At 42.8% G+C, this 27,613-nt stretch overlaps 2 protein-coding genes across 14 annotated transcripts in view; both read right to left on the bottom strand.

The window, feature by feature from the left end:
• The window catches only part of GOLGA1 (golgin A1), a 29,534-nt gene extending 12,265 nt beyond the window's left edge, over positions 1–17,269 (bottom strand). The window contains exons 1-14 of one of the 4 annotated variants that reach the window (XM_005279407.3): positions 17,133–17,269; positions 15,077–15,396; positions 12,750–12,840; positions 10,978–11,052; positions 10,416–10,513; positions 9,645–9,677; positions 7,745–7,873; positions 5,253–5,422; positions 4,690–4,801; positions 4,447–4,542; positions 2,826–2,951; positions 1,661–1,756; positions 360–455; positions 113–208 (exon numbers count right to left, since the gene is read on the bottom strand). In XM_005279407.3, the coding sequence (XP_005279464.1) occupies positions 113–208; positions 360–455; positions 1,661–1,756; positions 2,826–2,951; positions 4,447–4,542; positions 4,690–4,801; positions 5,253–5,422; positions 7,745–7,873; positions 9,645–9,677; positions 10,416–10,513; positions 10,978–11,052; positions 12,750–12,840; positions 15,077–15,211 (1,353 nt within the window). In that variant the 5' untranslated portion in view covers positions 15,212–15,396; positions 17,133–17,269. Of the gene's footprint in view, positions 1–112; positions 209–359; positions 456–1,660; positions 1,757–2,825; positions 2,952–4,446; positions 4,543–4,689; positions 4,802–5,252; positions 5,423–7,744; positions 7,874–9,644; positions 9,678–10,415; positions 10,514–10,977; positions 11,053–12,749; positions 12,841–15,076; positions 15,397–15,542; positions 15,685–16,420; positions 16,560–17,132 lie in introns of those variants that run through there. The other 3 variants (XM_005279409.3, XM_008172293.4, XM_042854430.2) reach the window with 3 other exon arrangements.
• Positions 17,270–23,655: 6,386 nt separating this feature from the next.
• Positions 23,656–27,613, bottom strand: part of SCAI (suppressor of cancer cell invasion) — a 93,942-nt gene continuing 89,984 nt past the window's right edge. For 5 of the 10 annotated variants that reach the window (XM_065572005.1, XM_065572010.1, XM_065572009.1 and 2 more), the window contains one exon: positions 26,181–26,803. In XM_065572005.1, the coding sequence (XP_065428077.1) occupies positions 26,654–26,803 (150 nt within the window). In that variant the 3' untranslated portion in view covers positions 26,181–26,653. Of the gene's footprint in view, positions 26,804–27,613 lie in introns of all 10 variants that reach the window. The other 5 variants (XM_042854428.2, XM_065572006.1, XM_024108999.3 and 2 more) reach the window with 4 other exon arrangements.

The following is a 27,613-nucleotide window of genomic DNA, read 5'->3' as shown; positions in this document are numbered from 1 at the left end:
TGCTGCAGTATTAGCAGGAAGAATTCTGACAACTGCAGCCTTATCAATAATGAAACGGAAAATGGTGGAGACGCTTTAGCAGGAGTCGCCTGAGTGATTAGAGGATTCTCACCAGCTTTTGGATCTGTAGATCCCTCTCACCGATTTCTTCTTTGCTCCTGTCTAGCGCCCCGTTAGCGAGCTGTAGAGCTTGGTCAAGTTCTTTCAGCTAAAACAGGAGAGTGAGTTACTCCCTTGTCCATAAAGATCGATATTACTGGAGAGCAGCACACAAAATAGTAATATGGGGTAGGAAAGGAAGTAGCAGAGGAGGCTAAACACAGAAATCCTTAGACGACACCTTTCAGGAAAGGGCCTACCTGGCACATGTTGCTTTCTTTAAAATTCTTCAGAAACTCGTCTCTCTCACAGAGCAATCCCTGTGCTTCAGTTACTTTGCTGTTCAGTTTAGTGACCTAGAAATAGGAATCGAAATGTAAATAAATTAGATAAGGGAATATGTCATGCCATGGCCCCTGCCGCCAGCACCCTCCAGCGGCTGGCTGTGGCATGACAAGTGCACCTGCTTCGTCTGTCCTTTATTCATCCATGCAAAGGAATGTTGTCTCAATGACAAATTCAAACGCTTATTCATATAAAATGCCAAGTCCACAGGTACCTGGTAGTAAAAACAGTTCCTCCCAACCCCGAAAGTAAAACTTGGTTACAATACAAGAGCTCTTTGATCCCAGTGAAAGGTCACTGGTTGCCATTAACCACTCTGTCAGAACTCTGTTATCCCCATTCCAGGGCCTCCGTTTCCAAGAGTTTCAAGACGCACTTTTCTCCCACAAGTCTCTTCCTGGAGCCCAGAGTCAGCCCCACCCCTGCTCAGGGGAACCTCCCTCCAGGACCAACCCCTTTTTCCTGGGCACTTTCCACAGCCCACCACAGTGCTCACTGCAGCGTTACACTCCCCAGGCTTCCTTGCCGGCTCCTCGGGGCCACCCTCCAGAGTTAGCCTCTTGCTTCTGGGCCAGGCTTATGCTGACCACTCTGGTTCTTGCGCTCTTCCTAGGGACTACTGTACAAGCCTTCCTGAACTGTGGCACGGTTCCCCAGCTCCAGTCAGTCCTTCAACGGTTTTCCTCAGAACGCATCACCTGCAGCTCACCGTTACTGCTCTCCTTCTGGTTTCCTGAAGCTCTTTCCTTCAGACAACTCTCGACTGCTCTCTCCCCTGTGGGAAGGAGGCGCTCACAGGCCCCTTCCCATCTTCCTTCAGGGACCTAGAAGGGTCTAGGGCTAGGTGCCATCTTTTATCAAAACTGGGGGGTGGGGAGGAGGTGTTCAACTGGCCTCTTGTCTCTAAAAGGCCAGTGTCACCCTGTGACAGAAGGGTTGGTATGAAACCAGGGCTGGTATGAAACCAGGGCTATATATGCCACACAAAATCTCTAGTTAAAACAGACACACTGCTAAGTGGATTTGGTGAGATAAGGTTTCCTTTAAAAGCTCAATGTTATATTCAGTCTCAAATCTTCTGAAAAAAAGACTGAAAGGTTGGCAATTGGTATTGGGTTTTAAATAAAATTCTCTGGATACTAAAACACTCCTAATCCCTCCAGATGGCCAAAAGTGCCAACCCCACTGAGTGCACTGGTGAAGGAGGAGGAAATACCTGGGTTTCCAGTAGGTTCACAGTCTCAGCATGATTGGTTCTAGCTGTCAATAGCTGCTGTCTGGTGTCATCCAGTTTCTGCTCCAGAGCAGTTTTCTGAAGATTAACACATCATCACAAAAAGAACAGGAGTACTTGTGGCACATCATCACAGATCATACAGGGGGACTCCTAAGTTTAATCTCTGAAAACTGTTTTTAAGGTGAAGGCATGATGGCCAGAATCCAAACAGCAGTTACTAGGACTTGTAACACACCTTTGCACCTAGGAGCTGACACTGAGTGAAGCTACTGACCACTACTGCACAGCATTTGTACTGAAAATGGGAGACGTGGAGATGCTTGACTGAAGTCCAAGCTGAGGATGTAATCAGCATCTGTGACCAACTTCAGGGAGTCAGAGAAACTACAATGCTGCACCAGAAATACCTCCTCTACTGCCCTTCAGAGCCACTCTGCTGGGACATTGCAGAACACACATGCAAAGGGTAAAAGATTTACTAGCTGTAGCATTTACTCTAAGAGGACATTGTGCTGCCTCTACAAGTAGCTTTCAAACTGGACTTGGATTTATTTAAGCCAGGTTCATTTACTAGCTGCACCAGGCTAGGGTGCTGGGCACTGCAGGCGAGTGCTACCAGGGAAAAGCAAGCGTCCCCGTCCTAGGCTGGGGAAACCTGCCTTTGTTCAGAAACAATATGGTATATCAGTGCTGCGGAACAGGGTCAGGAAGTAACGGGAGATATTGGCCGTGCGCAGTTCCCCTCTGTGCTCTCTCAACTTACAGCTATTTCTCATCAGTGCCTGGGTCTTAGCTCGGTGGATACAATGGATGGTTTGGACTTTGCTTAAGAGTGCCCAGAGTTCTTTCCCATGTGCTTTGCAAGCCCATTTAGCAACCAGAGCACAGAAGAGGAGGAATATACATTAAATGTTAACTCTTTGGTTACTGGTATTACGGCTTGCAACCTCGGTGTGCTACCCTCACTACAGACATGATCATGAACACACTTGAGAAGGTCTAAGATTCCACCCAGCAGGAGCAGAGTGCAAATACACACTGCAGGAACAGAAGCATATGCAGGATATTAGATATTTCTTCCATTACATGACAGATACAGTAATAGTCACAGTTCAAGGGATTTAAAGCAGTCTAAAAACGTTACCTCCTTGAGTAGCTCCCACACATGTTCATCCCCTGAAAAATTCCCTTCTAGTCTCTTTTCTAGGGAAGACACTTTTTCCTGCAGATGTTCAATGAGTTTATTTTTCTCATCAACTTCAACAGTCATCTGTTGGAACAAAAAGCCAGTGTAATCTTTATAGCCAAGCTCATAGTACATAGTGATTTCACTTGGGGGGAACCCACCCACCCCCTCAAACACACATCAAAAAGAAATTCTCTTTAATGAAAGCCAATCTATGTTATCTTAGGGTATGTTTAGGATGGGGGGCGGGGAGGGAGAAGAGGGGAAGGAAGGGAAGACCCACTGCAGCGAGTCTCAGAGTCCAGGTTAACCAGCTTAAGCACATGGGGCTCGTGCTACAGGGCTGCAAATAATAGTGTAGACATTGAGACTCTGGCTCTAAAACCCAGCAAGGGGGTAGGTCTCAGAACCTGGGCTCAAGCCTGAGCGTAAACATCTACACTGGAATGTTAGCCCCATAACATGAGCCCACGTGAGTTAACCCAGGCTCTAAGACTTGCTGCCATGGGTCTTTTTTTTTTTTTTTTTTTGCAGTGCAGACAGATCCATACAACATTAAATATATACAAATTCAAATGAAGCGAGGTAGATGGTTAGATTATTCCCTTTCTCGGGGTTGTGGCTTCCATTTCTGAAGCTTCACTGAATCCACCCATTCATTCAATACTGGCCTACATAATTTGTATTTCAATTAATTACTTTATTTGTTAGGCCTATATAAAACGTACTGTCCCAAATAAAGCATAAAATAGAGAATGTATTTTAATATCTTGAGTTGGGATTTCTATAGGAAGTGTTTACATTTTTATTTCAATCTGGAAGAGAAAAGGTCATTTTAACTATTGCAATTCTACCAATCCATGTTATTTGCTCGGTCCATTCAGCCTTCCCAGTAGAGGTCTGCAATTTTATTCCCTCCCATCTGGAAAAATTATGCAGTATGGACCCATAATTAACTTACTGAGTTGTATGCCCAACAGAAGCTAGATTTTCTTGTGGTCTTTGATACTAATACTTTGGATTTAGTATGACTATTGCCAGAGACTTCTCTGATACCTAATTTCATTACACGATTCCCTTCCCTCGGTGCTTCCCCAATTTGTTAACATATTGTCCACAGATAGCAAAGCTCCATTATCCAAACTTCTTGAATTTATTCACAAGATTGCCAGTGGGGGTATCATGGCTGGCAATTCTCACACGTTTACCCCACTTTCCAGGCATTTACAACTCTCCTGGTGATAGTCCTAAATAGGGCTGAAACTTGCTATAAAGGTACTTACAAAAAATTAAGTCTTGCTCCAAGATTACATTTACTAGCTTTGGGTGTTTTTACCTGCCAGTAGCAAGTCACATGCCTGGTTCATAATTCAACTGAGGAAGTTAATATAAAAATCTCTGCTTAAACAATTCAGAAGCCACGTTGCACTGCATTCATGCCATTCAGACTGATTAAATACAAACAATCTCAGGTCTAAGAGCTTGAGAACACTAAAACCCAACCAACTTCTGAGTACCCTCCGATCACACACATAAGAACAGCCATACTGGGTCAGACCAAAAGTCCCCACATTTTCACCTTTAGCTTGTGTTGTTCATATTCCAGTTTGAGAGATTCATGCTCTATCTGTAAAGTTTCCAATCTCTTCTCACAACCAGAGGCAGCAACTCGAGCCTACGGCATATAGGAAAATGGTGTTTGATTCTAAACTCAGGTTACACAAAGCGAATGCAAACGGAAACATTTCAGTGAAGGTCCAGTTTGAACTGTCGCATTAACTGACAGAAAGGAAGGTATCAGACTCCAATTATCTCAACTTACGTTTTGCAAGTCTGCCGAAAGATGCTGAATGAAGGTTTGTAGCTCTTGTCCTCTCTGCTCCAGGGCAGTGATCTTATTTTCTGCATTCACCTCAGCTGCCACTAGTTCATCCCTTCACAGAAAGAAAAACAGTAACTCAATGTGCCAGCAAGTAGAATGCATCTGCCAAGGGAAGGAGGCTAGACTACGAAACCTATGATTTTTTTCTAATCTTAAGAACAGCCATTTTGGCCTGGCACTAATCATTCACAGGAGCTTACAAGTTAGTTACTGCATACTCCAGCACTCATAACCAGGCGGAAGAATGGTAGTGACTGAGCACAGAGAACTCTGCTAAGTGATCCGGGTTGCATACAAACAAACCAGAGTTTCAATTTGACTGTAAAAGGGTAATTTTAGTAAATAAATAGTGTACTCCCTGTCACATGCTAGTATGCAAGTACCGACTAAGCATCGAGCCTACTGCACATGCAGGCTCTTCAAGGGGAGCTAGAGCCAAGTGGGAAATACATCAGAATATCTAGATATTGCTGACAGACTCCTTTACCCAACCATATACGCACCTCTGTGCTTCCAGCTCCGAGTGCTGCTGCCGCAACTCTTCCACTTCATTGCTCAGAAGCGATGACAAGTTGCTTGTGACCTGCAGCTCTTGTTTAGCATGGGTTAGTTCCCGACTGCATGCCTCTCGCTCCTGTTCTGCTCTGCTTAGAGACTCTTCCTTTTTCAAAAGCTGAACATTAGAACATTATCTTTGACAAAGATGAACTGATACAATTAATAAAGGCTTCTGAAGGAGGGGTCTTGCTGCCTTTATCAAAGTTATAAGCTAAATTAGATTAAATTTTACACAGAGAAGGCTGAAAATTCAGTGTCAGCTGGGAGTTTACATGACACTGCATGCAGACACATACTGTAAAGACTCCAATTGTCAGTGAATTAACATACAGGTGAACCTCAGAGTTACAAACTGACCAGTCAACCACAACCCTCATTTGGAGCTGGTAACATGCAGTCAGCAGAGACCAAAACCAAAACGTAGATACAATACAGTACTGAGTTAAAGGTAAAATACTAACTAACTAAAGGGAAAGTTTAAAAAAAAAAAGAAGCTTTCTGTGCTTGTTTCATTTAAATTAAGGTGGTTAAAAGCAGCATTTTTCTTCCGCATAGTAAAGTTTCAAAGCTGTAGTAAATCAATGTTCAGTTGTAAATTTTTGAATAGGGGTGTTGATTAATTGCAGTTTTAATCGCACTGTTAAACAACAGAATACTAATTGAAATTCATTAAATATTTTTGATGTTTTTCTACATTTTCAAATATATCGACTTCAATTACAACACAGAATACAAGATGTACAGTACTCACTTTATATTTCATTACAAATATTTGCACTGTAAAAATGATAAAATAAATACTATTTTTCAATTCACCTCATACAAGTACGGTAGTGCTATCTCGGTCATGGACGTGCAACTAACAAACGTAGATATTTTGTTGTGTTACATAATTGCACTCAAAAACAAAACCATGTAAAACTTCAGAGCCTACAAGTCCACTCAGTCCTACTTCTTGTTCAGCCAACCACTCAGACAATTTACAGGAGATACATTTACAGGAGATAATGCTGCCTGCTTCTTGTTTACAATGTCACCTGAAAGTGAGAACAGGCATTCGCATGGCACTGTGGGAGCCCAGTTCGCAAAAAATTTACGTGCCAGATATGCTAAAGATTCATATGCCTCTTCATGCTTTGGCTATCATTCCACAGGACATGCATCCATGCTGATGACGCTCGTTAAAAAAAATAATGTGTTAATTAACTTTGTGACTGAACTCCTTGAGGGAGAATTGTATGTCCCCTGCTCTGTTTTACCCGCATTCTGCCATATATTTCATGTTATAGCAGTCTCGGATGATGATCCAAGCACATGTTTGTTTTAAGAACACTTTCACTGCAAATTTGACAAAATGCAAAGAAAGTACCAATGTGAAATTTCTAAAGCTAGCTACAGCACTCAACCCAAAGTATAAGAATCCAAAGTGCCTTCCAAAATTTGAGAGGGACGAGGTGTGGAGCATGCTTTCAGAAGTCTTAAAAGAGCAACACTCTGACACGGAAACTACAGAACCCAAATCACCAAAATAGAAAATCAACCTTCTGCTGGTGGCACCTGACTCAGATAATGAAAATGAACATGTGTCTGTCCACACAGCTTTGCATCGTTATCAAGCAGAACTCATCATCAGTATGGACACATGTCCTCTGGAATGGTGGCTGAAGCATGAAGGGACATGTTAATCTTTAGCGCATCTGGCATGTAAATATCTTGCAACGTCAGCTACAACAGTGCCATACGACTGCCTGTTCTTACTTTCAAGTGACATTATAAACAAGAAGCGGGCAGCATTATCTCCTGTAAATGTATTTCCTGTAAAGTGTCCGAGTGGTTGGCTGAACAAGAAGCAGGACTGATTGGACTTGTAAGCTCTAAAGTTTTACATTGTTTTGTTTTTGAGTGCAGTTATGTAACAAAACATCTACATTTTTAAGTTGCACTTTCATGATAAAGAGATTGCACTACAGTACTTGTATGAGGTGAATTGAAAAATACTATTTCTTTTGTTTTCTTACAGTGCAAATATTTGTAATCAAAAATAAAGTGAGCACGGTACACTTTGTATTCTGTGTTGTAATTGAAAGCAATATATTTGAAAATGCAGAAAAGATTCAAAAATATTTATATAAATGGCATACTATTATTGTTTAACAGTGCAACTGATTGTGTGATTAACCTTTTTGAGCACATGACTAACCTTGTTGCGCGCTCTCCTGCTGACAAAGCTGCTGGTGCTCGTTGGGGGTGGAAGTTTTTGTTTTGTTGGTCAGCGGGAGAGCTCTCTCCAGCTGACAAACAGCAGCTACACTGCTGCTACCTGTAGCAGCACAGTGGTGTCGCTAAAAGGTGGGTAGTGCAGACAAAGCCTTAATGTGAAGTCACCAAGTAGTATATATTTGAGCACCAAAAACAAGAGACTACAAAATAATCTCACCATGTGTTTGACTTTGGCCAGTTCCTGCTGTTGAAAGCCCTCCAGTTCATCAATTTCATCTCTCTTTTGGAAAAGATTTAAACTCTGCTCCCTCATTTCTTGTAACTGAGCCGAAAGCATCTCTTTTTCCTGTTAAACAAGCACCAAAATTAAACAAGGAATCCAAAATGTCTGCCACTCAATTTCAGGTCAGCAATGTATTAAATTAAGCTTCTTGGGAACAGGATCTTGTTTTATGTTTATAACTGCAAATCACCATGCACTCTGATGGTGCTATATAAATAACAGACTTCTTACACATGTATTTTCAGAATGCACGTCTCAGTAAGCAACACAGGTTGCATTACTGAACTTTGGAAACTTTCAGGACTGTGCTGTGAACAAGACAAAAATAACTTATTTAAGAAGAAATTATATAGGAAGTTCTTTACACCCACCATTCAAGCATGCCATAATAGGCAATTAATACTTGAAACACTTGACAGTAAATCTAAACATCCGTTTAATGCTTCTGTGGTAAAAGATGCCTGGAGCAGAGACTGAGTTGGACAGCTGGAACAACGACAGCAAGAATGAAATCCTTTTTAAAAAATATTACTGAAGTGGAACTAATTTCTGCTATGACGCTGACAACACAAGATTGAAGTCAACATACACCTATTTTTGGACAATAACTTTACAATACAACCCTGGCTGCACTCATAGCTACAGCTCTTGGCTAAAACTGCTCCTCTTTTTAGAGCCAAGCTACGCTCTGGGAGCGAAGTGCTTCATGTCAAATCCCCAGTGGGGTAGGTGATCTAAACGGGTATTGCCATTACACTTATTTCATTTGCAGGCATCCGTGGCTGTGAGCCAATAGGATTTTTCTCCAGCCAGATGTCAATTCCCTTATGCGAATAAAGCTCTGGTCTATAGTCATTACAGTGCTCACCAGCTACTTTGGTGACAAGGCTAGAAAGGCTCTTAACAAATCTCACCAAGTCAATGCTACACAGAAGAATAAGGGGAGCGGTAATAAAGCTCATCCCGCAGCACTCTGTTCAGCAGTTGCCATAGCAAATGCATATAATATTCATGGCAGGAAATGAGCATCAACGGCAGACAGCAAAGGAAGAGGGAGCGCTTGCAAGTGCCACTACATAGTCTACGCTAGTGAGGGTTTTGTTTATACAGTGCCAACAGAGCACTAAATGCTTCACACACAGGCATGAAGACATGGTCACTGTCCTAACAAGTTTATAGTCTGAAAACAAGATTTTACTTTTTTTTTATAAATATATCATCAGCTTGCACATAAAGATCTTCCTCACCCCAGAACCACTCTGTTCTCCCTCAAACCACAGAGGGATAAGAGATTAAATCACTTCCTGGCATGCAGTGTGATTTTGGAGTACCTGACTCCCAACCTCGGGATCAGACCACAGAGCTCTCACATTGGCTCTGAAAGGAATAGCTTCGAGACCTTAAGCACTCACATCTCTCTGTCCCCCTCTGTAAAATAGGGATGATAATACCTCGGCAGCAATGCAAGGGATTAATTTACTAATACTTGAAAGCATAAAGCAAGAAATGTAAGTGCTATCTCAACACTCTGCTAACGAGACACGAGCAATCTGGGTAAAGGCTGAGCTTTTACATCTATGCTGGCTGGCGTGCCAATCTCTCATCTCTTGCTTGTGTCTGAAGTCTGTGTTTGGTTATTTCCCTCTCCAAAACTAGTTCCAGTTTAACTTCCGGGGTGATGAAGTGGAGAATGAAACATGAATATCAGGTCTCAGCCAGAGAACAAGGAATCAGATACTCTCGATAATTACATTTTCTGTATAAACTTTTCTTTGCCAAGTCCCAGTATGTGCATAGGCCTACATTTAACAGAGAGGTATCAAAGGAGACTTGCCTTTTCAAGATGAACCAACTTCTCCCTCCATTCCTGCAAAGGGGAGGAGAGAAGGACAGAAAAAAAGAGGGCAAATAAAAATCTAAGCACCAACTTTGAAATGCAACAATAAATGTGACTGAAGGTATTAAATTAGGATAATTGTTATCAAATAGAATGAGTAAAAGTAACCAGAGAGGATTTTAATATACCAGTAAAGCCTATGACAGGTTCATTTATGACACGACAGCATATCTGCCCTGCGCAAACAAAAATGCATCATCTACAGCAGTGGGTCTCAACATACTTACCCTTGTGGGCTGCATATGCAGCTCCCTCTGTGTTATGTGGGCCACGTTCACACAGTATTTATGCTACCTGTATGACCCTGAGGATGTCACATAGGCTGCAGCTCTGAGCTGATTGGGCTGCAAGCAGCCCACGGGTTGAGAACGACTGATCTATAGACATTTTAATTATGTGACAACAGAGTTGTACCTAGACAGCAAATGTGAATTTGAGTTCACATTGGAGACTTTCATGAGCTCTTTTAAAGAAAAAAGAGCGAGCTATGCACGTTGTCTCAGAATGAACTGTCAGCAACACTGACCCTTGCACCTTATCCCTCTTCCTTTCCCTCCACCCAGATAAGAATAAATCAAGGCAAACAAATCCTGCATCTCAGCAGTGATTCTCTAGTACTACAACATGTTGACTATGCCAAGATCATTGTACTCAGAAGCCTCCCACTATCAGTCAATTGTTTCATTGTGTCAACCTTGTGTTTATTACCTGGTCCTTTTTTTCTAATGCCAAAGCCATTCCTTCAGCCATCTTTGCTCTGTTGGCCTGGTAAGCCTCATTCTGCTCCTGAAATTTCTTCATGGAAGCTGTCAGAGAATCACTAGTTAAAAAGTCACGATATGCAAATGCCAACACTGTGTATTTACTTCTGTAAATATTGTAGGTCACACTAAAATTTAGAACTACCACTATCAAGATGGTCAGGCCTCCCTTTACGTTCACACAATGCCTAGCACTATGAGTGCTACCACAAACAAAGATTTCAGCAGGGCCCCATCTGGACTGCAATAATGCTGTAGATTTTTTTTAAAATGCCTGTCATAAGTTCAGCAAAAGAGCTTGCTGGCAACTGTCAGAATAACTGCAAACAAACCACAGCTGCTTTGTTCACTGTAAATCAAGCAGAAAGTTGTGCTATTTTTACAACCAATATGTACGCAATATGAAGAGAAACATTTTTAACTATACAGCTTTTTACACTCCATCTGCATTCAAGGCAGAACAGTTTTAAATTAAAAAAGAAAAAAGGAAAGAAAATAAAAGTACGTACAATCCTGATGCTTTTCTAATGCAATTTCAAGCTTCTCTTTTATCTTCTGCAAGTTTCGGACCTGTTCAGCATAATCTTGGATGAGGAGGGAGAAGTACAGACGAGGAATGGACAGACATTAGGGAAAGAAATTAAAAAAAAAAATATGAGTGGAAAGTGACAATGATTTTCTTAACTAGAAAATCATTCCTGTTAAGGAAAACTAGGCTGACCTTAACAATGACCACCACAAGCAAATAATTCTGCCACACACCATCCATGGAGTAAATGGTCGGTACAAACAGAAGGGCCTAATTACACTAACAACAGGGAAAAGGCACTAAATCTGGCACAAAAATGGGAACATTGGCTACAGTAGAATGTGGTGACAAGCACAATGATTTGGTTTGACTTCTGCTTGTGAACAATTGCCCCAATGAGATAAAGGGAAGGAGGGTCGGCGAAATCCAAAAGCAGTTGATTTCCCTGTTCCATATTACACCTTACAATAGCAATATTTTGGCCAGCTCCCTTGCTTAGCCAACAGCATCACACTCTTACCTTTAAAATCCAGGTCTTGATGATGCAGAAGAGGCAGTGAATGTATAATTCAGCCATTTTTTGAGCAGATATGATTAACAGGCCAGATTAAAGGAAGAAGGTACCTGGAACAAGTATATTTAGAAGCCCACAGGAGGATTTGTTTACAGATCTTGGAGTCTGGTCAAAGTTTCAGGTATTTGTAAGACTCCTGTCTCTATGGCAGCTAAGCATTGAGACCTCAAATGCCCCTAACAATACTTAGGGATTATCCCTTAGGAATAGGTGAGCACTTAACAATTCCAGTTGCACCATAGGCCTCCTTTGCACTTCCCATATTCGAGAGCTGAGCAGGGGCCTGCCCAGCCCCCAGTTCAAGTTAGAACAACCTTGAGGCTGCTCCAAGTTATGATTTGTTTCCCGTGACCGCCCTATGAGCCCCGGGAAGCAGAAAATAGCAGAGGACATAGTGCACTCTAGCAATGCCCCAATCTAGTCCCTACACCCAGGACAGGGAGCGGAGTCAGCACAGGGCCCCTTTGCCAGCTGTATGCCAGCCAGGGAGGCCCCCATTACAGGGACAGTCTCCAAGGGCCATTTCTGTCCAGTTTAAGATGCATCAAGATCCAGGCCCCCACCCTTCCCTTTTTTGGGAGGCAGGTCTTTTTAGACCATTAGCTCTTTCCGGGCAGAGACTATGTCATCTTAAGTACTGTTCAGTGCTGAACACCACGGAGCCCTGACCCTAACTAGGGTCTCTGGATGCTACTGAAATAGTAAATTTGAAATCAAACTGGGGCCTGGAGGGTTGACATCCAGGGCTTTGGAGCTGTGCTCCGGCTCCGCTCCAGCTCCAGGCAAAAACCTGCAGCTCCACTGCTCTGAAGCTGCTCTGCACTCCAGCTCCGGGCTCTGCTCCAAAGCCCTCACATCCAAAAAGAAGTGTTCTGGTTGGAGCATGGGGACAGAGAAAACTATACTGAACATTCGGGAAGATCCCACAGATGTGCCAAGAGAACAGCAGGAAGACAGGAAGTCAAATCTTTATTTGAACACTCTGTATGGATTTTGTATTGACTGTATTGTACAGCTCTCAGATGCTGACCAACAGGCTTAGTATAAATGGATTAAGTAGAAAGTTAGCTAGACAGCAAAAAAAATTCCTTTTGTAAATAAACAAAATAAGTGTGAAGGAAAATATTTCCCAGCACTGAAAGGTTGTAAGTTATCATTTACATCCCCAGGAAACATACCAGACAGTTTGGCCTCCAGTTTTCGTATTTGTTCATTTCTTCTAAGTAACTGGGATGAGAGATCTTCTCTGGAGCTGCTTCCATCAGAGGCCTTGGCAGGTTAGAGAGAGATAGGTAACTACGTGGTTTCTGAACTCCAGAAAGAACAATCCTGCCACACTCAAATTTTAATGACGGCGAACATTATAAGGGCTAGAAATAATGAATGGTTTCCTATTTCCCATGGAAAGGAGAACAGATTTGCATATTCTGCTGGCTAAGTCAGTGCATATGGTCCTTGGGAGAAAGAAAGAGGGTATAAATGTCACCTCTGCAACATGGGCCTGTGACACAAAATACAATATTTTCTAAAACGAATAGTTGCTGAAAACAAGTAGCTCAAATTACTGGACTGACCATGTAATAGGATGACTGGAAAGAGATAAATTAAGCCACACAGGTTGGAAGGATTCCAAGCAGGGGAGAGGATGAATAGGTAAGTAGCGGGAAAAGGGAAACTGTAAGCCTTTCATCTGGGAAAAACAGTTTGCAAACACTGATACAATGTTAATTTCTGACAATAATATTAATTTAATTAGTTTTTATTCTCTACAGTCCTCTTAGTTTTTGCTTGCTATGGAAACAAAATTAAAAGCAATTAAGTGCATACTGCTAAAGCACAGAATTCTTGAAAAATTAACAACAAATCCTGAACTATTACCCATATTTTATTATATGCAATGTAGTTGTAGCTGTGTCATTCCCACAATATTACAGAGACGAGATGGTTGAGGTAATATCTTTTATTTATGGCTTATTACAACAATCTGTAACCCACTAACCCCCTCTTTCTGTCCTATGACTGCAGAGATGTTAATGGTCCACTCTGCCTTGAATGGTCCCTTAGAATATACGCTAACTACTTATGCTAAGCAATCTGTTCCACCTTGCATTTAGCGGTGATGCTCCAAGTATCTTTCCCAGGCCAGGTCTACACTACAGACCTATACTGGTATAACTACATCGCTCAGAGGTGTGAAAAATCTACACCTTTGAGCGACGTAGTTATACTGACCTAACGCACTATATCGATGGGCGAGCTTCTCCAGTGGGTATAGCTACAGCCTATCGGGAAGGTGGATTAACTACGCCGACAGGAAACACTCCCCCATCGGCACAGGAGCATCTTCACTTAACCGCTGGGGCCGCTGTGCCGATGCAGTGTTTTAAGTGTAGACCTGCCCCAGACCGGAAGAAGAGCTGTGTGTGGCTAGAAAGCTTGTCTCCCTTGCCACCAGAAGTTGGTCCAGTAAGAGACATTACTTCACCCACCTTTTCTCACATATATTTTAATGTCTCCCTCCATTGTACTTCTTTCTGTTCTCTACACCAACAATGCAATAGCAATTGATATAGTATTGAGAAACATTGTGGCTATATGAAAATTAGCTGAGTGGGGGAGTGAAAAACTGAGTGTAGTAACCACAGTATTTTCCCATTCACTATTTGAGATCAAGATTTCCTGTCTAGCTCAGCACCAATATCTATGTTTGAGATTCAGAAATACTATTTTACAACACCCCTCCTTGGAAAAATCTATTTTACAGATGATGGAATGAAGACACAGGGGAAATCTGCTGTTCTACAGCAACACAGCATACAGCAACTGCAGGGTCTGGAAGTGATGCTGCTGTATAATCTAATCTAGGATTTGGGTGACATAAGAGCCTTCAGAAGGCATGACTTTCAGCCAAAGCACTAACAGGTTTTATTTAATCTATGCACACCTAAAATTATTAATATAGAATCTACAGATACTATAGTTTAAAATGAAAAATAGTTTATCTAGACATTCCAATTAACAATCTGCAAGTTTTTCCAGTGCTACAGAAACAACATAAGCATCCTATGTAGGTATGTAAACAATATGCCTGACCAGTAACTGCACCAGGAACCTAAGAGGTTAACATGGAATCAGAACACTACAATCTAAGACTTGGATTGCTTTCTTGCAATCTTCAGCATTACATTTACTTGCAGTATCTTGAGTTTTGCTGTAACATTGTTTGATATTTTATACCTTCATTTGCCATGTTCTGCACTGAGGATAATTATGTAATTTATATTCTTAACATGAAAAAATAATGTTTAATATTTATTCATCCACTAACATCTGACTATGCTTACTTCAATTTCCAAAAACTATTCTGATTAGAGATACATTTGCACATCACACATCTCTCTCTGCCGGGCACTTGGTTTTTCAGTCACAGTCAAGATTCTTGCATGGCTTTTTGTAACCTTGTGCATTAGAAGTGTTGTAGTAAAATGCAAAATATGATACTTACAAAATCATCTCCAGAATCTGCTCCCACAGACGTGATTGACTCTTTGCTGACTGATCTGGGAATTCTGGCAGCCCCTCCTGGCCGAGGAGCAATTGCTGCTTCCTCTGCTATCTTCTTCTTCAGTTTTGCAAACATTTTACTGCAGCTGCAGTTCTATGGCACCAAAAGAGCCAGGTATTTTGAGACACGACTGTTCCCAAATTACACAGTTAATAAGTTTGATGCTTTATTTAAAGGTTCCAAAAGTCAAGATTTAATTTTAACTCAGCCAGTTTTACTCCTGTTCCAGTTTCTTCAAAGGGCTCATAGCCTAACAGTGCCTGTGAATTAAAGAGAGATCAAGTTTCAACACCAAACCAGACAATAGACTGAAACCAATACAGCATTAAAAGACATTTTTATTATCCTTATTATAAAGTTCATATCTGTTAGACTGCACAATTAAAAAATTAAAAAAACAAATTACCTACTGAATTGAGTGGAAACACTCAAATTCATTATTGTTAATGGTCAAAAGTGGATTTGGAATTGTCACCAGTGACAAGTTATGCAGATTTCTTCCCAGAAAGATATTTCATTTACTTTGTACACAATTTTCCTCAGCAAAGCTGTGGATAAGAGGCAAGAAGTTTGGTTAGGGGAATTTTCCGTCAATTCTCCAGATTGCATTTCCCCATTTTGCTTAGATTTTCTAATAGCTAATGCTGTGAACAAAACGTGTGACATGAGAATAAAGCTGGGTTCTTGCTGGGTCATTCACACTGGTAATTTCTCAATGTTTTCTCAGAACTATTTTGGCTCCGTAGAGTTAACAGGAATAAAAATTAATTTGCAGTTATTAACTACACTAATCAAGGAGCCTAGTAGGAGCATATTGACATGACAATGATAAACACATCTCAGAGTAAATTTCTCTCTTGCTTCCCCCTTTCGCTGTTTTGAGTTCTTACTATTCCCTTTGACTTTTGCAGGGAATTATTACCGAGTTCTTCTAAACTCTCAATTTTGGTGTCTCAGTTTGGAAATAAATCTTTCCCCATTTCATCACCTAATTTTTAAGCAATTCTACAGAAATTTGACAATATATTCAACAATTCTTCTTTATTGTCTCCTGCAACATCAACTTTCTCACATATTCTTCTGCTAATTCATCTGTTTGTCTTGTGTTCTAAGGAAAGTCGTAGACAGAGCTGCATCTGCTATCATCATTCAAGTGTTAACATGCTGCTCCTAGAAATACGGAATATTTTTAAATAAATACTCCACTACCCACCAAATCCTTGTTCAACAATCCACTGATTTACCAGGTTGATGTGCAACCTCAAGTCTTTGTTCTCAACTCACCTGGATGTCCCTCCTCTATGCTGTTACAACTCCTTCGAGTGTTGAAAACAGCAGTGTGATCCCACTGTGAAATTAGCATTCCAAGCACTGACATGGATACAATTAGTTACTCAGAACTCTCCTGCTTATTTTGTATTAATTACTCCACTTCCAAACAGAGTTAACATCACTTATTCCAGCACAAAGAGTCCACACAGGGACAGTTACTCCAGAACGCCCTCCCTGTAGACAATGCCAACAAGAACTAAAACGAGCTTTGGGCTCCTAGTTTCTGAAGTCCCACAGCGCGCCAGGGGAGCAGCCCGACTGTGCATCTCACACGGTGCGGTGGGAGGGGGGGAAGGAGAGCACCGCAAAGCAGAGCCGAGCGGCTCCCTCATAGGCCCCGCGCCGCAAAACCCTCCAGCTGAAAATCTGAAACTCGGAGCCGTTTTCCGGGTGCTCCAAGAACATCTCGTGCCCTCCCCCCCCCGGGCCGGGCTCCCCATTATTATCGCTTCCGAAGCAACGTAGCCCATGGACACGCGCGTTCCCCTGCCAGCTCCTGCCGGCGGCGCCCCACGAGCCCGGCTCCGGAGCGGTACCAGCCCGGGAGCCTCCTGCGCGGCAGCCCCTGCCTAGCCGACGCGCTGCCCGGCCCGGCCCGCTCGGAGCAGGCCGGAGCCCCCGCGCCGCGCCCCGCCCCCCCAGGGTGTCTCAGCGTCTCACTCACCGCGCGGCCCCCGGCCCCTCTGCCCATCCCCCATCGCCTCCCACCGGCGGCAGCTGCTTCCGGAGCCGAAGGTGACGCTCCCGACACCGGGAACCAGCTGTCAAGCCCCCAACCCGGAAACATAACTCGGCAGGCGGAAGTGACGAGACCTACCGACTAGGGGAGAGGGCGTCTGGCACCAGGCGCATGCGCACAGCGAAGGGCGCGCGGGCAGTTCCTCCCCGCCCGGACTAGAGCCCTCCCCGCAGCCTCGTTCCCGGCTCGGCAGCCGTTAAGCCCGCGGGCCGCCGGGTGTGCGTCAGCAGCGTCAGCCCCGTCCCGCGCGCCGGCAGTCAGGGGCGGGGCCGACCCTCAGGGACCGGGCAGCAGGGCGGGGCTCCCTCGTTGCGGCCCGGCTGGCACTGCCGTCACTGGAGGGAGCCGCAGGGGCTGGGAGGGGGGCGGTAGGGAGCTCGGGGTGGGAGGGGGAGGGCGGTAGGGAGCCAGGGGGAGCTGGGCAGGTAGGAGGGTGGGAGGGAGCCAGCAGGGGAGGGAGGTAGGGAGGGAGCTGGGGGGGCTGGGGGTGGGAGGGTAGGGAACCGGAGGGGGCGGTAGGGAGCTCGAGGTGGGAGGGGGCTGGGGGGGCGATAGGGAGCTGGGAGGGGGAAGTTGGGAGGGAGCCAGGGGGAGCTGCCAGGCCGAGACAGTTAGTTCTGGCGCTTGTTAGGGGTGAGGGTTGGACGTAGCCGCCTGCCCCTGTTGGAAGCAGGTCGTTGCGTTTCCCAGTTGCACCCGGCGCTCCTGTCCTGACCCCCCAGGGCCGCCCCACAGTCACGGCGTACCTGCAGCCCGAGTACGGGCAAGGGGCCTGTTCTCCGCAGTGGGGCCAGCTGCTGGAGGAAGAGGGCATATAATTTACTAGGGAGTTTTATGGGTAGTTGCTAGACAGGGGAGGAATGTTAACAGAGAGCTACCCTGGATTCTAGTCCAGGTTCTGGCAGGGAGTAGGATATAATGATTAGAGACCCTTCTGCTAGTCTTCCTGGAGCCTGCCCTCTTCTGCTTGTCACCGAGCATAGGTCCCTTCTCCCCCCACCTCTCTGCCTGGTCAGCCTTCTTTTGCTTTCTCCATGCTGCCTGGGTGCCACCCAAGGAGCTACTGAGAGACATGAGAGCTGTTCCCTGTTAAGGTCTTGTGCTTGGCAGCATTAAGACCCACAGGGAGCCAAGAGGAATGATAGCAAGGAGAGTGCCTTGAAGCCTGGACCGGAGCATGCTCAGTGCAAATGGAATCAATGGAGAATTGAGCAGCTAAACTAAAAATTGCTAGAAACACATGCATGCTAGAAGTTTGTTAGAGACACAACTCAGCCAGACTTGGCTTCCTCTATAACCCCAGGAGCAGTTTCTAAATTTCAAGTTCCTGCTCCTAAGAATAAAGGTGTGGGAGTTTCTCCAGACAACTGAGCTTTGGCCCTTTTTTTTTTTTTTAATATTGGTAAAACATTTTTATTTAACTTGTCAAGCAGCTGAACTGTATTTTGCTGAATTTTATTTATTGCCACCTGAGGCAATATTAATTATATTATTTTTTGCTCCCAAAGATGCGCTAGGTCTTATTTTCAGGGGATGTCTTATTTTTCAATGAAGAAGAATACGGTACACATTTTTTTGCCTTATTATCGGGGAGGTCTTATTATCGGGGGGATGCCTTATATTACAACGAGAGGCAAAACTGTAAGTAGGCCTTATTTTCGGAGGATGTCTTATTTTCGGGGAAACAGGGTAGCAGGGACCTGCAGGGAGAGCTGCTGTTTTTGCTGCTGCCTCTTCCCAGGGAGAGCTGCAGGGAGGGGCTGCTGAAGGTCTGAATTTTATTTATTGCCACCTGAGGCAGACACTCAGCATGGAACATTTGAGCTTGAATGCATAAAGTTTTGCAAACTTACAAGGAACTTGAAAATGGGGTCTTATTATGAAAAGTGTAAGGCAACCTTAACTCTAGGCATCCATACCAGCTATACTCATAGTATCAGATGACAGCCCTGAAAACCAGTTGCCATTAGGTACATTGATTTACTAGCACCAACACACAAAGTCACAACAATTTAAGACAACGTGCAGAACAGGTAGCTTTCTGTTGTATCAGGAAGAAATTGGTTTTTGCACTCTGTCCTTAGAGGACTTTGGGCTGGACATGAAGATTAGCTTCCCTTCTCTTGCCAAAAATGCCATGGACTCTTTAAATGACCATAAAGTGTTTCATCTGACACCACCACCTCAATGAGCATAAGCTCACCAAGAGCTGGTACAGATGTACACAAGGAAAACCAGAAATGTTTTAAGCAAATATGTTTATTTTATATTGGTAATACACATAATTTGAGTGGATTTCAGATACAAAATTCATGTACAATAGTTCACAACTGATGAATGTAGTCACATTCTGAGAGAACATTTACCAATGTGAAAATGTCATCAACACACTAACAGCAAAAAAACCACTTTTCATATTGTCATTCAATGCAACAAACATTGTTACAGTATTTCGTTCCCTTGATGCTGTATCAGCTCTGTGCAGAATCACAGTGTTAAGTTGGAAAGTCTGTTTAGTGGAATAAGTCTTCCCAGCAGCAGCAGCAGCAAGCAAAAGAATGGCACATACACAGACTATGCTTTTGAGGAGCAAGTCGCCACTGGCCATTAGGCAGTCCTAAACCCACCATTACCATCTTGTTGGGATATTTGCCATTGAAACCCACATAATCTCTCACAGTTTTGCACAAACTACAGCATGAAGTATCATCAGTATCAACAGACTAAAGCTGGGAAGAGATTTATCAGATGGGATGAAACATGAGAAAACATCCATGGTTGAGATATTATGGTGTAAGCAATTCAGATGCATTAAACACAGACAACAGCTTATAAGTATTGCACAAGACAGACATCAGGTTTCCACATCAACCATATGAACCGGTGTTTGTGTGTAACATTATCTTGATAGCATTTTGCAGGAAAATGTCCTAACATTGTAAAACCAAAATGACCTCAGATTCCCTCCACACCAGAAAGGTTTCTCACTACACCAGTCAGACCAGGACTATTTTCTCTTTAGTTTTTTTGTTTGTTTGTTTAACCTCAAGTCATAACAGACAGATAAACTGGCAACAAGACAAATGGTTATGTAACAAAGGGAAACAGGCTTTGTGAACCATTACAGAGGTTTGTTACCCAACAGCATCATCACATGCACTATTGACTAGCAGCACTTGGAACAGGATAAGTACATGTAAAACTCTTGTGCTTCCATCTCTTCAGAAGAGAGCGCCTATTAGAAATACAACGGTATATTCCCTACAAATGGCATCACAGTTCAACAACATTTTAGTTACATATAAGCATTGGCCACAGTTTATTAAAATTCCTTTCATACCACTAAGGCAGCAAGTTATGACCTCCAAACAATACATGTTAAAAAACAAGCATGTTACTTTCTAGTAACAATACAAAGCTATAAAAAAAATTACATAAATCATTTGTCTCCATGGGAAAAAAATGTCAGATGCTAAGTGCAGACATGCTTGTTCCACACATGGTTGACTTCAGCGTTCCTTAGGATTGTAATCTAGAGTAAATGTTTACTCACTTGAATTACAGTAAGGATTCCATCTAGCTAAGATGGCATTATTGAGTCTGAATATATCATGATCTACATATTCATATCCCTTCCTGACCTAAAACGCTGCTGCTGCTGTCTGATTAAAAGCTTGGCTTGTATCATGTAAACTAGAGCAGATCGTCCCATTTAAGTTGGGTGGTATAGACATTTTGGTTGCATGCAGTTCCATTTATGGAAATTTAAATATGCCTTCCACCTGTATTATCCAAACATCTCCTTAGGACTCTTGATTCTCTTAAAATTGTCTAGTCACCACAACTATGAGACAGGTTTGTGTATAGCTAAACCAAGAGAAAAATCTGGAGAGCCACTGGTTCATCAAGGGCCAGCTGGCAGAAGCAAAAGCATGCAAGAAATCTGCAAACTGGCACTGAAAGAGGCTTAGAACTGACAATGGCAGCAATAAGCAGGCCTTGGGGTTATTCGAATTACTAATAAAAATCAAGGTGGAAACTGAATTTTTTTAAATGAAGTAACTTCAATTCTCACTTTACTCTTAGAAACAGTAACTTCTTCCTGAAATGTCCAGTCGTCATATATATGTCATAATATCTAATATACATATATGTCATAATATATTCCTTTCCTTCCAAAGACAATAGAATATTTTCTGGAATTACATTGCTTTGGTGAGTTACAGATACCTTGCAAGAAAAGTTTATTTGCTCCAAAAAAATTCTCTCTTTATATATTTAAGTAAAATAGGTTTGTTTGTTTGTTTTTACCAAAATAGGATATACAGGCACCTGGCTGTAAAATAATTTTGAACCAATTCAATATAAAATTACTTTTATCAATAAATATTCTGATTCCCAGACAAAGGCAGACAGCTCCCATTTCCTGCGTGGATGGGCTGCCTGAGGTGGAGTTCATCTTTCTGGATTCCCATCCCCATTTTCCTTGTACTACTTGCTGATCCTAGGGGAGGAGCAGGAGAAGATAGTGGCACCTTGTGCTTTTTTAAAAGTAAAGTACTGCTAGGCAATGCCATGCTCCAGCAAGTCAGCTCAGCACTGCTACTGAGAAGTGGTAGTAACAGAGTCCAGGGGGTTCCTTCTTGTAAGCTAATTATTAGGGAACAGTCTGAATAGAAAATTCAAAACAGAGTTTCTGCAGCTTCAGCTCATATGGCAGGCTTTGTTAGCCCTGCAGGAATACGTGCAGAGGAATGACCTCTGAATAAGATCTGAAAACTGCTCCAGTATCTAAACTGAACAAGTCAGCAGTATTTGAAGTCTGTGGCTCAAGTCTCAAAAGCAGGAGGTGAAACTGGGATCTATGAGCAATGCACCTTCAGGACAACAGCTGGTTGGCAGAAAAACTGAGAAGGAATGGAAATTCATTCCTTTGATCTTCTGAAAGACCACTCAATAACTCAGAAATCCTCAGCTCTCTTCATCCAGGGTGGAGAAGGGGGGGGAAAAAAAGTTACAAAATAACAAGAAAGGGTCTTTTTACGATGAAGGGTCTGAAGAGCAATGGCAATAGACTTACTTGCATGGCCCCCATTATAGCGATTCTCCAATCTTCCACACCAGCATCCTCAAACACAGACCCAGACGGTACCACAGTCCAATTACACAGCGTTTGATGGCATGATCTGGACTAGACTTTTCCCATAAGATTACCATGGTTCTTATTGGTGCAGCTCTACCAGTTGTAGCATTGGTGAGAGCCCTAGTATGGATCAATTGTAATGTATTAACTGCTACACCTCTACCCTGAGGTAACGCGACCCGCTATAAACAAATTCGGATATAACGCAGCAAAGCAGCGCTCCGGGGGGATTGGGGGGGGCTGCGCACTCTTGCATTCAAAGCAAGTTGAATACAACGTGGTTTCACCTATAATGCGGTAAGATTTTTTGGCTCCCAAGGACAGCGTTATATAGGGGTAGAGGTGTATGTTGCCTAGTCCTGCCAGCTCTATATTAAGGCTTCTAGTATACCACTGCTACCATTACTGAGCTGTAATGGTGAGAAAGTCTAGTGTAGACAAAGCCTGTTTAAGAAAAGTGTTAAGACAGAAGGGCTATTCAGAGAGTCACAAGTTTTTAACTTCCAGGAAGGAGTTTGGTTCAAAGGTTTATGTACAAGTCTGGATATGGTTCTGATGCTAATGAAAAGATAAAGGAATCAAGCCCGATCAATCAGCATGAAGCCTTCTCCACTCTCCAATATCTACAACATTGTATGGAATTTGGGCTTCTATGTATGCTCCCTCACAGTACAAAGAGCAGCCATAGATTCACACACAGGTATTAGTGTCTCCTCCCATCCTCAAAGGGTCAGTTTTTACAGAACTGCTAAAATTTTAAGATTTCCAAAGACTAATAAGTGCCCCTGCTGAAACCTGAATTCCCATTCCTATATGCTCCCTTTGAATCTTAAGAGAGAAATGTCCTCATTTTCTCTCCCTGAAAGGGTTTCCTAGTAGCCATTACTTCAGCGCTATTTGCTGAAGATTATTATTTGAAATCCATCAGGACAAAAACTGTTTGAGACTTTTCCAGAGTCCAACTCCATTCTTCACAGGTGTTAATGCACCTTCATTTTTGTCAGAGTCTAATGCACAAGCAGCAAAGTGGTGGCACCTTTTGATACTTGGAGAGGGGTTAGAAATTACTGAATTCATAAGAAGCTCCGCAGCCCTGTTTGTTGCTGTTAATCTGAGACACCAAGGGAAAAAAGGCAACAATAGTAACCTTGGCTAGATGTTCTAAAGCCCAGATAGCAGAGGAGTACAAGGCAAGAGGGATGCCACCAATGGAGGTAAATTACACCATACCCACTACAGAGATTTCCATATTCCTACATGGCTTCCCCAATGTGTCTGCATACAAAGGATGCTCCATGAAAGTGATGACAAAAGAAAAAACCTAAACTTTAATGCAAACACTCACTGGATGAGGCCTGCTGCACATAGTTTTAGCCCCAAATTATTTCATTTATCGAACATAAGCCCCTGAAAATAGAGGATTACAATGGTAATGCAACCACAAACTTAACAGCTACAGCATCTTGAATAATGCTTCTAAAACACCCTCATGGAATGCAATCCAACTGGTGTCCGTGTGTATCTATAATTTTTATATATACATATCTTATCTCAAGACCTTCCTATATACAAATAGCTATACATATTTACAAGCACACCCAACAGGTAGGTGGGTGTGTACTGTACATGAACACACAAACACCGAGTATATACATATTTTAAAATAAATTCAATCTCAGCTAAAGAAGGTTGATCAAAGAACCACAGCTCCACAGACGAGAACTGCATCCCCAACTGCTCAAAGAAATAATTCTTCTCATAATGTTCCATTGATTTTTAGTGCCCATGGGAGTGAAGGACTTGGCTACAGCCCAGCACAGTGCTAGCGAGTGCTTTGGAAGCGCCACTCATGCCACCTACTCTAACACCCACGCTGTTCTGCACTGGATTCTCCTACCGCAGTGGTGATGGGCATCAGTCCTGACCTGGAGCACCCTCAGGCCCTGGCTAGTCCAGTCTGTCTTAAGAAGATGGTCACATCACTGTGAGATTCTGAAAAGGCCCACTGAAGTAGGCACCAAGGTAAGTAAGCTACCAAACTCATTTTAAAAATTGAAACATTGGACTAGACCTCAAAATTAAAGGGCTACTCAAACTCCTCCCCATTTTCCAGCATTGGGGCAATGAACGCAGAACAAAACAGCTTTCATGGAACAGCTTGAAATATTCCACATTGGTACCATGCACTACGTTCTCTAAGGACACAACAGAGTCCAGCATGGTGTCCTTGCTCTATTGGAGGTTTCAGCATTACAGTACAGGGAGCACCTCACTGGCCTTCACTTCAGACAGCAATACAGCCATGCAGAACAAAAAGCCAAAAGACAGCCTTTCCAGCACCATACACCTTATATTCACACAAACAAGATGACCACAGTTTGCTTTGCTACCACTATTTCTAGACCTGTCATTTCAGGCCATTTGACAATCTGTTGTGCAATTTCAGATACAAAAATTACCATCCATATCTCCATAGACTTGCCTTTCACTGGATTTAAAGTGAACGCCTTCTTGGTAGAATGAGTATTTTCAGTTAAAAGCCCATTATTCATTTTACATATATTTAAAAACCAAACACTGGAGCCTACAAAAATTTGTTGTGCTTCAGTCTTGGCTTTGGGACAAGCTGGCTTTTTTACTGCCAGTAACTGAAGTGGAGCCAGTCTCAAAGCTGAGTGTCTACAGGCTATTAGCTTAGGTCTTTAGAACATTTGCTTTGTAGAAGCCAAAATCCTTCTACTGTTCCAGTGCTTCCCCCCTCCCCCCCTCCATGCCTCCTTTCTGTCAAGGGGTGCAAGAGCTCCTGGAGCTTGTTCTGAAGCTAGGAGGGCATTGCCTTGGTAGCTTTACCCTCCTACTTCTCCAGCAAGCACCTTCTCTACCGTAGCTTTCGTACAGATCCTTGATGCAGACTTTATAGAGCCCTGCTGGATGTTGTCTAGGTCTGGGTGGAATTATTGTGCAATTAAAGGGGCACAGCAGAAGCTGATATACCTATGAACCAATCCCCACTAACTGTGTTTTGGGGTTTGTTGGTGACTATGTGCCTCGCACACCTTCCCTCTGCTCAGCCTGCCTTTGGCTCATTTGAAAAATGCTGTCAGAGCAGGACTCAGAGCAGACAGGTAGGGAGTGGGGTGGAGCAATGGGCCCTCACCATGCGCATGAAGGGCTGTGGTGTTCTGTGGCAGCACTTATCAATCATTATAACATAAGAAAAAAGCAGTTCTAGGGTCATAAGGATCCCATGAAAGATTATCCCATTGTTAAAGCAGGCAACAGCAGCAGCACCAAGAGGTGTCCTGCCAGGTGTTTCTCTGTTGGGAAGGGCTGGAACTCAGTACTACTACGGGAGACTGGTTTGATTTCTGGACAGACTCACCAAGGGCTGAGAATATTGTGGAAGCCACTCACTTCATTCACTCAACAAGGTAAGAAGGGAGACACCCTCCACCCCCTGCGGTGATTAAGCAGCTCTATTAACTAACTCAAGAGGAATTATGGACCAGCATCCTCAGGCAGAAGGGTGGTGGCTCTGACCCAAGATATGGAGGTGGGCAGACTGTACTATACTGAGGAAATGGGGCCAGCGTTATTAATTTTGTAATATATGCCACCAGCTTGCCATCTACACCCAAGCAGGCAGGAGGGGACTTGTGTTCTTGGTCAGCAGTGCTGCTCAGTAGAAGATTTAAATTACTAATTTACATGGAACACTAGATGTTAGGAGATCCATCTGTAGCATCACTCCAAACCCACTGATCCAACTGCCATTTGTTCTAGCACAAGTTTGTCTAATTACTCACCTAAGGTTGAAAAAAATATATATATTTGTTATGAAGGGCTGTTTCTTTTATTGCTCTTGCCGGTTTGCATTATGTGTTTCCAGCTTTACCATTTCAAATCCAAACTCTTTGGAGATAAAGTATTGGTATTCTATTGGGTTTTTGCTTCCAATTTTTTAAAACTGTATAAAAATAAAGGATTTCCATAAAGCGGGCTAAAATTGACCAATACTACTTTTATGCTTAGGATTCAGATGTGGTTGCTTTCAACCACAAAAACAAAAAACAAAACTCCAGGGATTCCTTAGTTTAACATTTAAAAGATGTGAAAAGATTTGTTTATAAAATTGACCCCATACAGAATGGGGCAGCTGGGCTAACAGCTATTTAAAAAAAAAAAAAAAATCCTAAATTTTAAAATAAAATCAAGTAACTCCTTTTGTGGATTTTCACATTAGAAAACTGCACCATTCAAAGTCTGTGGCTAGGGAAACCCTATTGCAGTAAAAGTATTTCTTTTAATAGTCATCAATGGTGTTTTCCAGGAACACATTTCTAACATCCAGGATGGAAGCCAGCTCCAGAATGTGTTTTTGGAGATGAGGGTTCTCCACGGTTTCATCTCTTGGCAGTTGGGGATAAGTTTCAGGGTAATTTCGAGTTTCCTGCTAGATGAAGAGAAAAAGAGTACAATTATTTTTATAATCTAATAGTACAGAACAAAAAGTATAAAAAGCCAATTCATTAAAAAAAAAAAACGCACGCTGATCTGTTTGACAGGCCACAAAAGTGGCCAGATCTTCGCAGAAATTATGAAGCTGATCTTCACAGCCATCTCCCTTGACACAAAGGCAGTGGCCTAGTTTTCAAATTATGGCAGTTTAGTGCCTACAGGTGACTGTGGCAGTAGCAAAGCCTCATTAGCCCAAGATGGCCAGATGTGTAAGTGAACACATGATAAAAATGGAACAGGAGAAAAGAAGGAGATTTTACACATGTGCTGAATACACTGTTAATATTTTCCTGCAATGCTCAAGCAGGTAAGTTAGATCTGTGTACCAACATCCACAACGGACATGTATAATAGCGTAATCCTAGAGGCAGACTTCATTCCTGGCAACAGAGGAACCAGCTTTCTGCCCACTGTAATTATCTGCAGTCTTTAAGGTCACAGAATCACAGAAGAGTAGGGCTGAAAGGGACTGCAAGAGCTCATCAAATCCAGCTTCCTGCAGTGAGACAGAACGCAATAAACCTAGACCACCCCTGACAGGGGTTTGTCCAGCCTGGTCTTAAAAACCTCCAACATAGGGATTCCACAGCCTCCCCTAGAAGCCTATTCCAGAGCTTAGCTACCCTTAGAATTAGGAAGTTTTTCCTAATATCGAACCTAAATCTCCCATTACTTCTTGTCCTTTTTCAGTGCACATGGAGAACAACCACCATTCACCATCCTCTTTATAACAGCCCTTAACATA

Source organism: Chrysemys picta, chromosome 18 (assembly GCF_011386835.1).
Source record: "Chrysemys picta bellii isolate R12L10 chromosome 18, ASM1138683v2, whole genome shotgun sequence".
Lineage (NCBI taxonomy): Eukaryota > Metazoa > Chordata > Testudines > Emydidae > Chrysemys > Chrysemys picta.
This window is presented reverse-complemented; position numbering and strand designations above follow the sequence as displayed.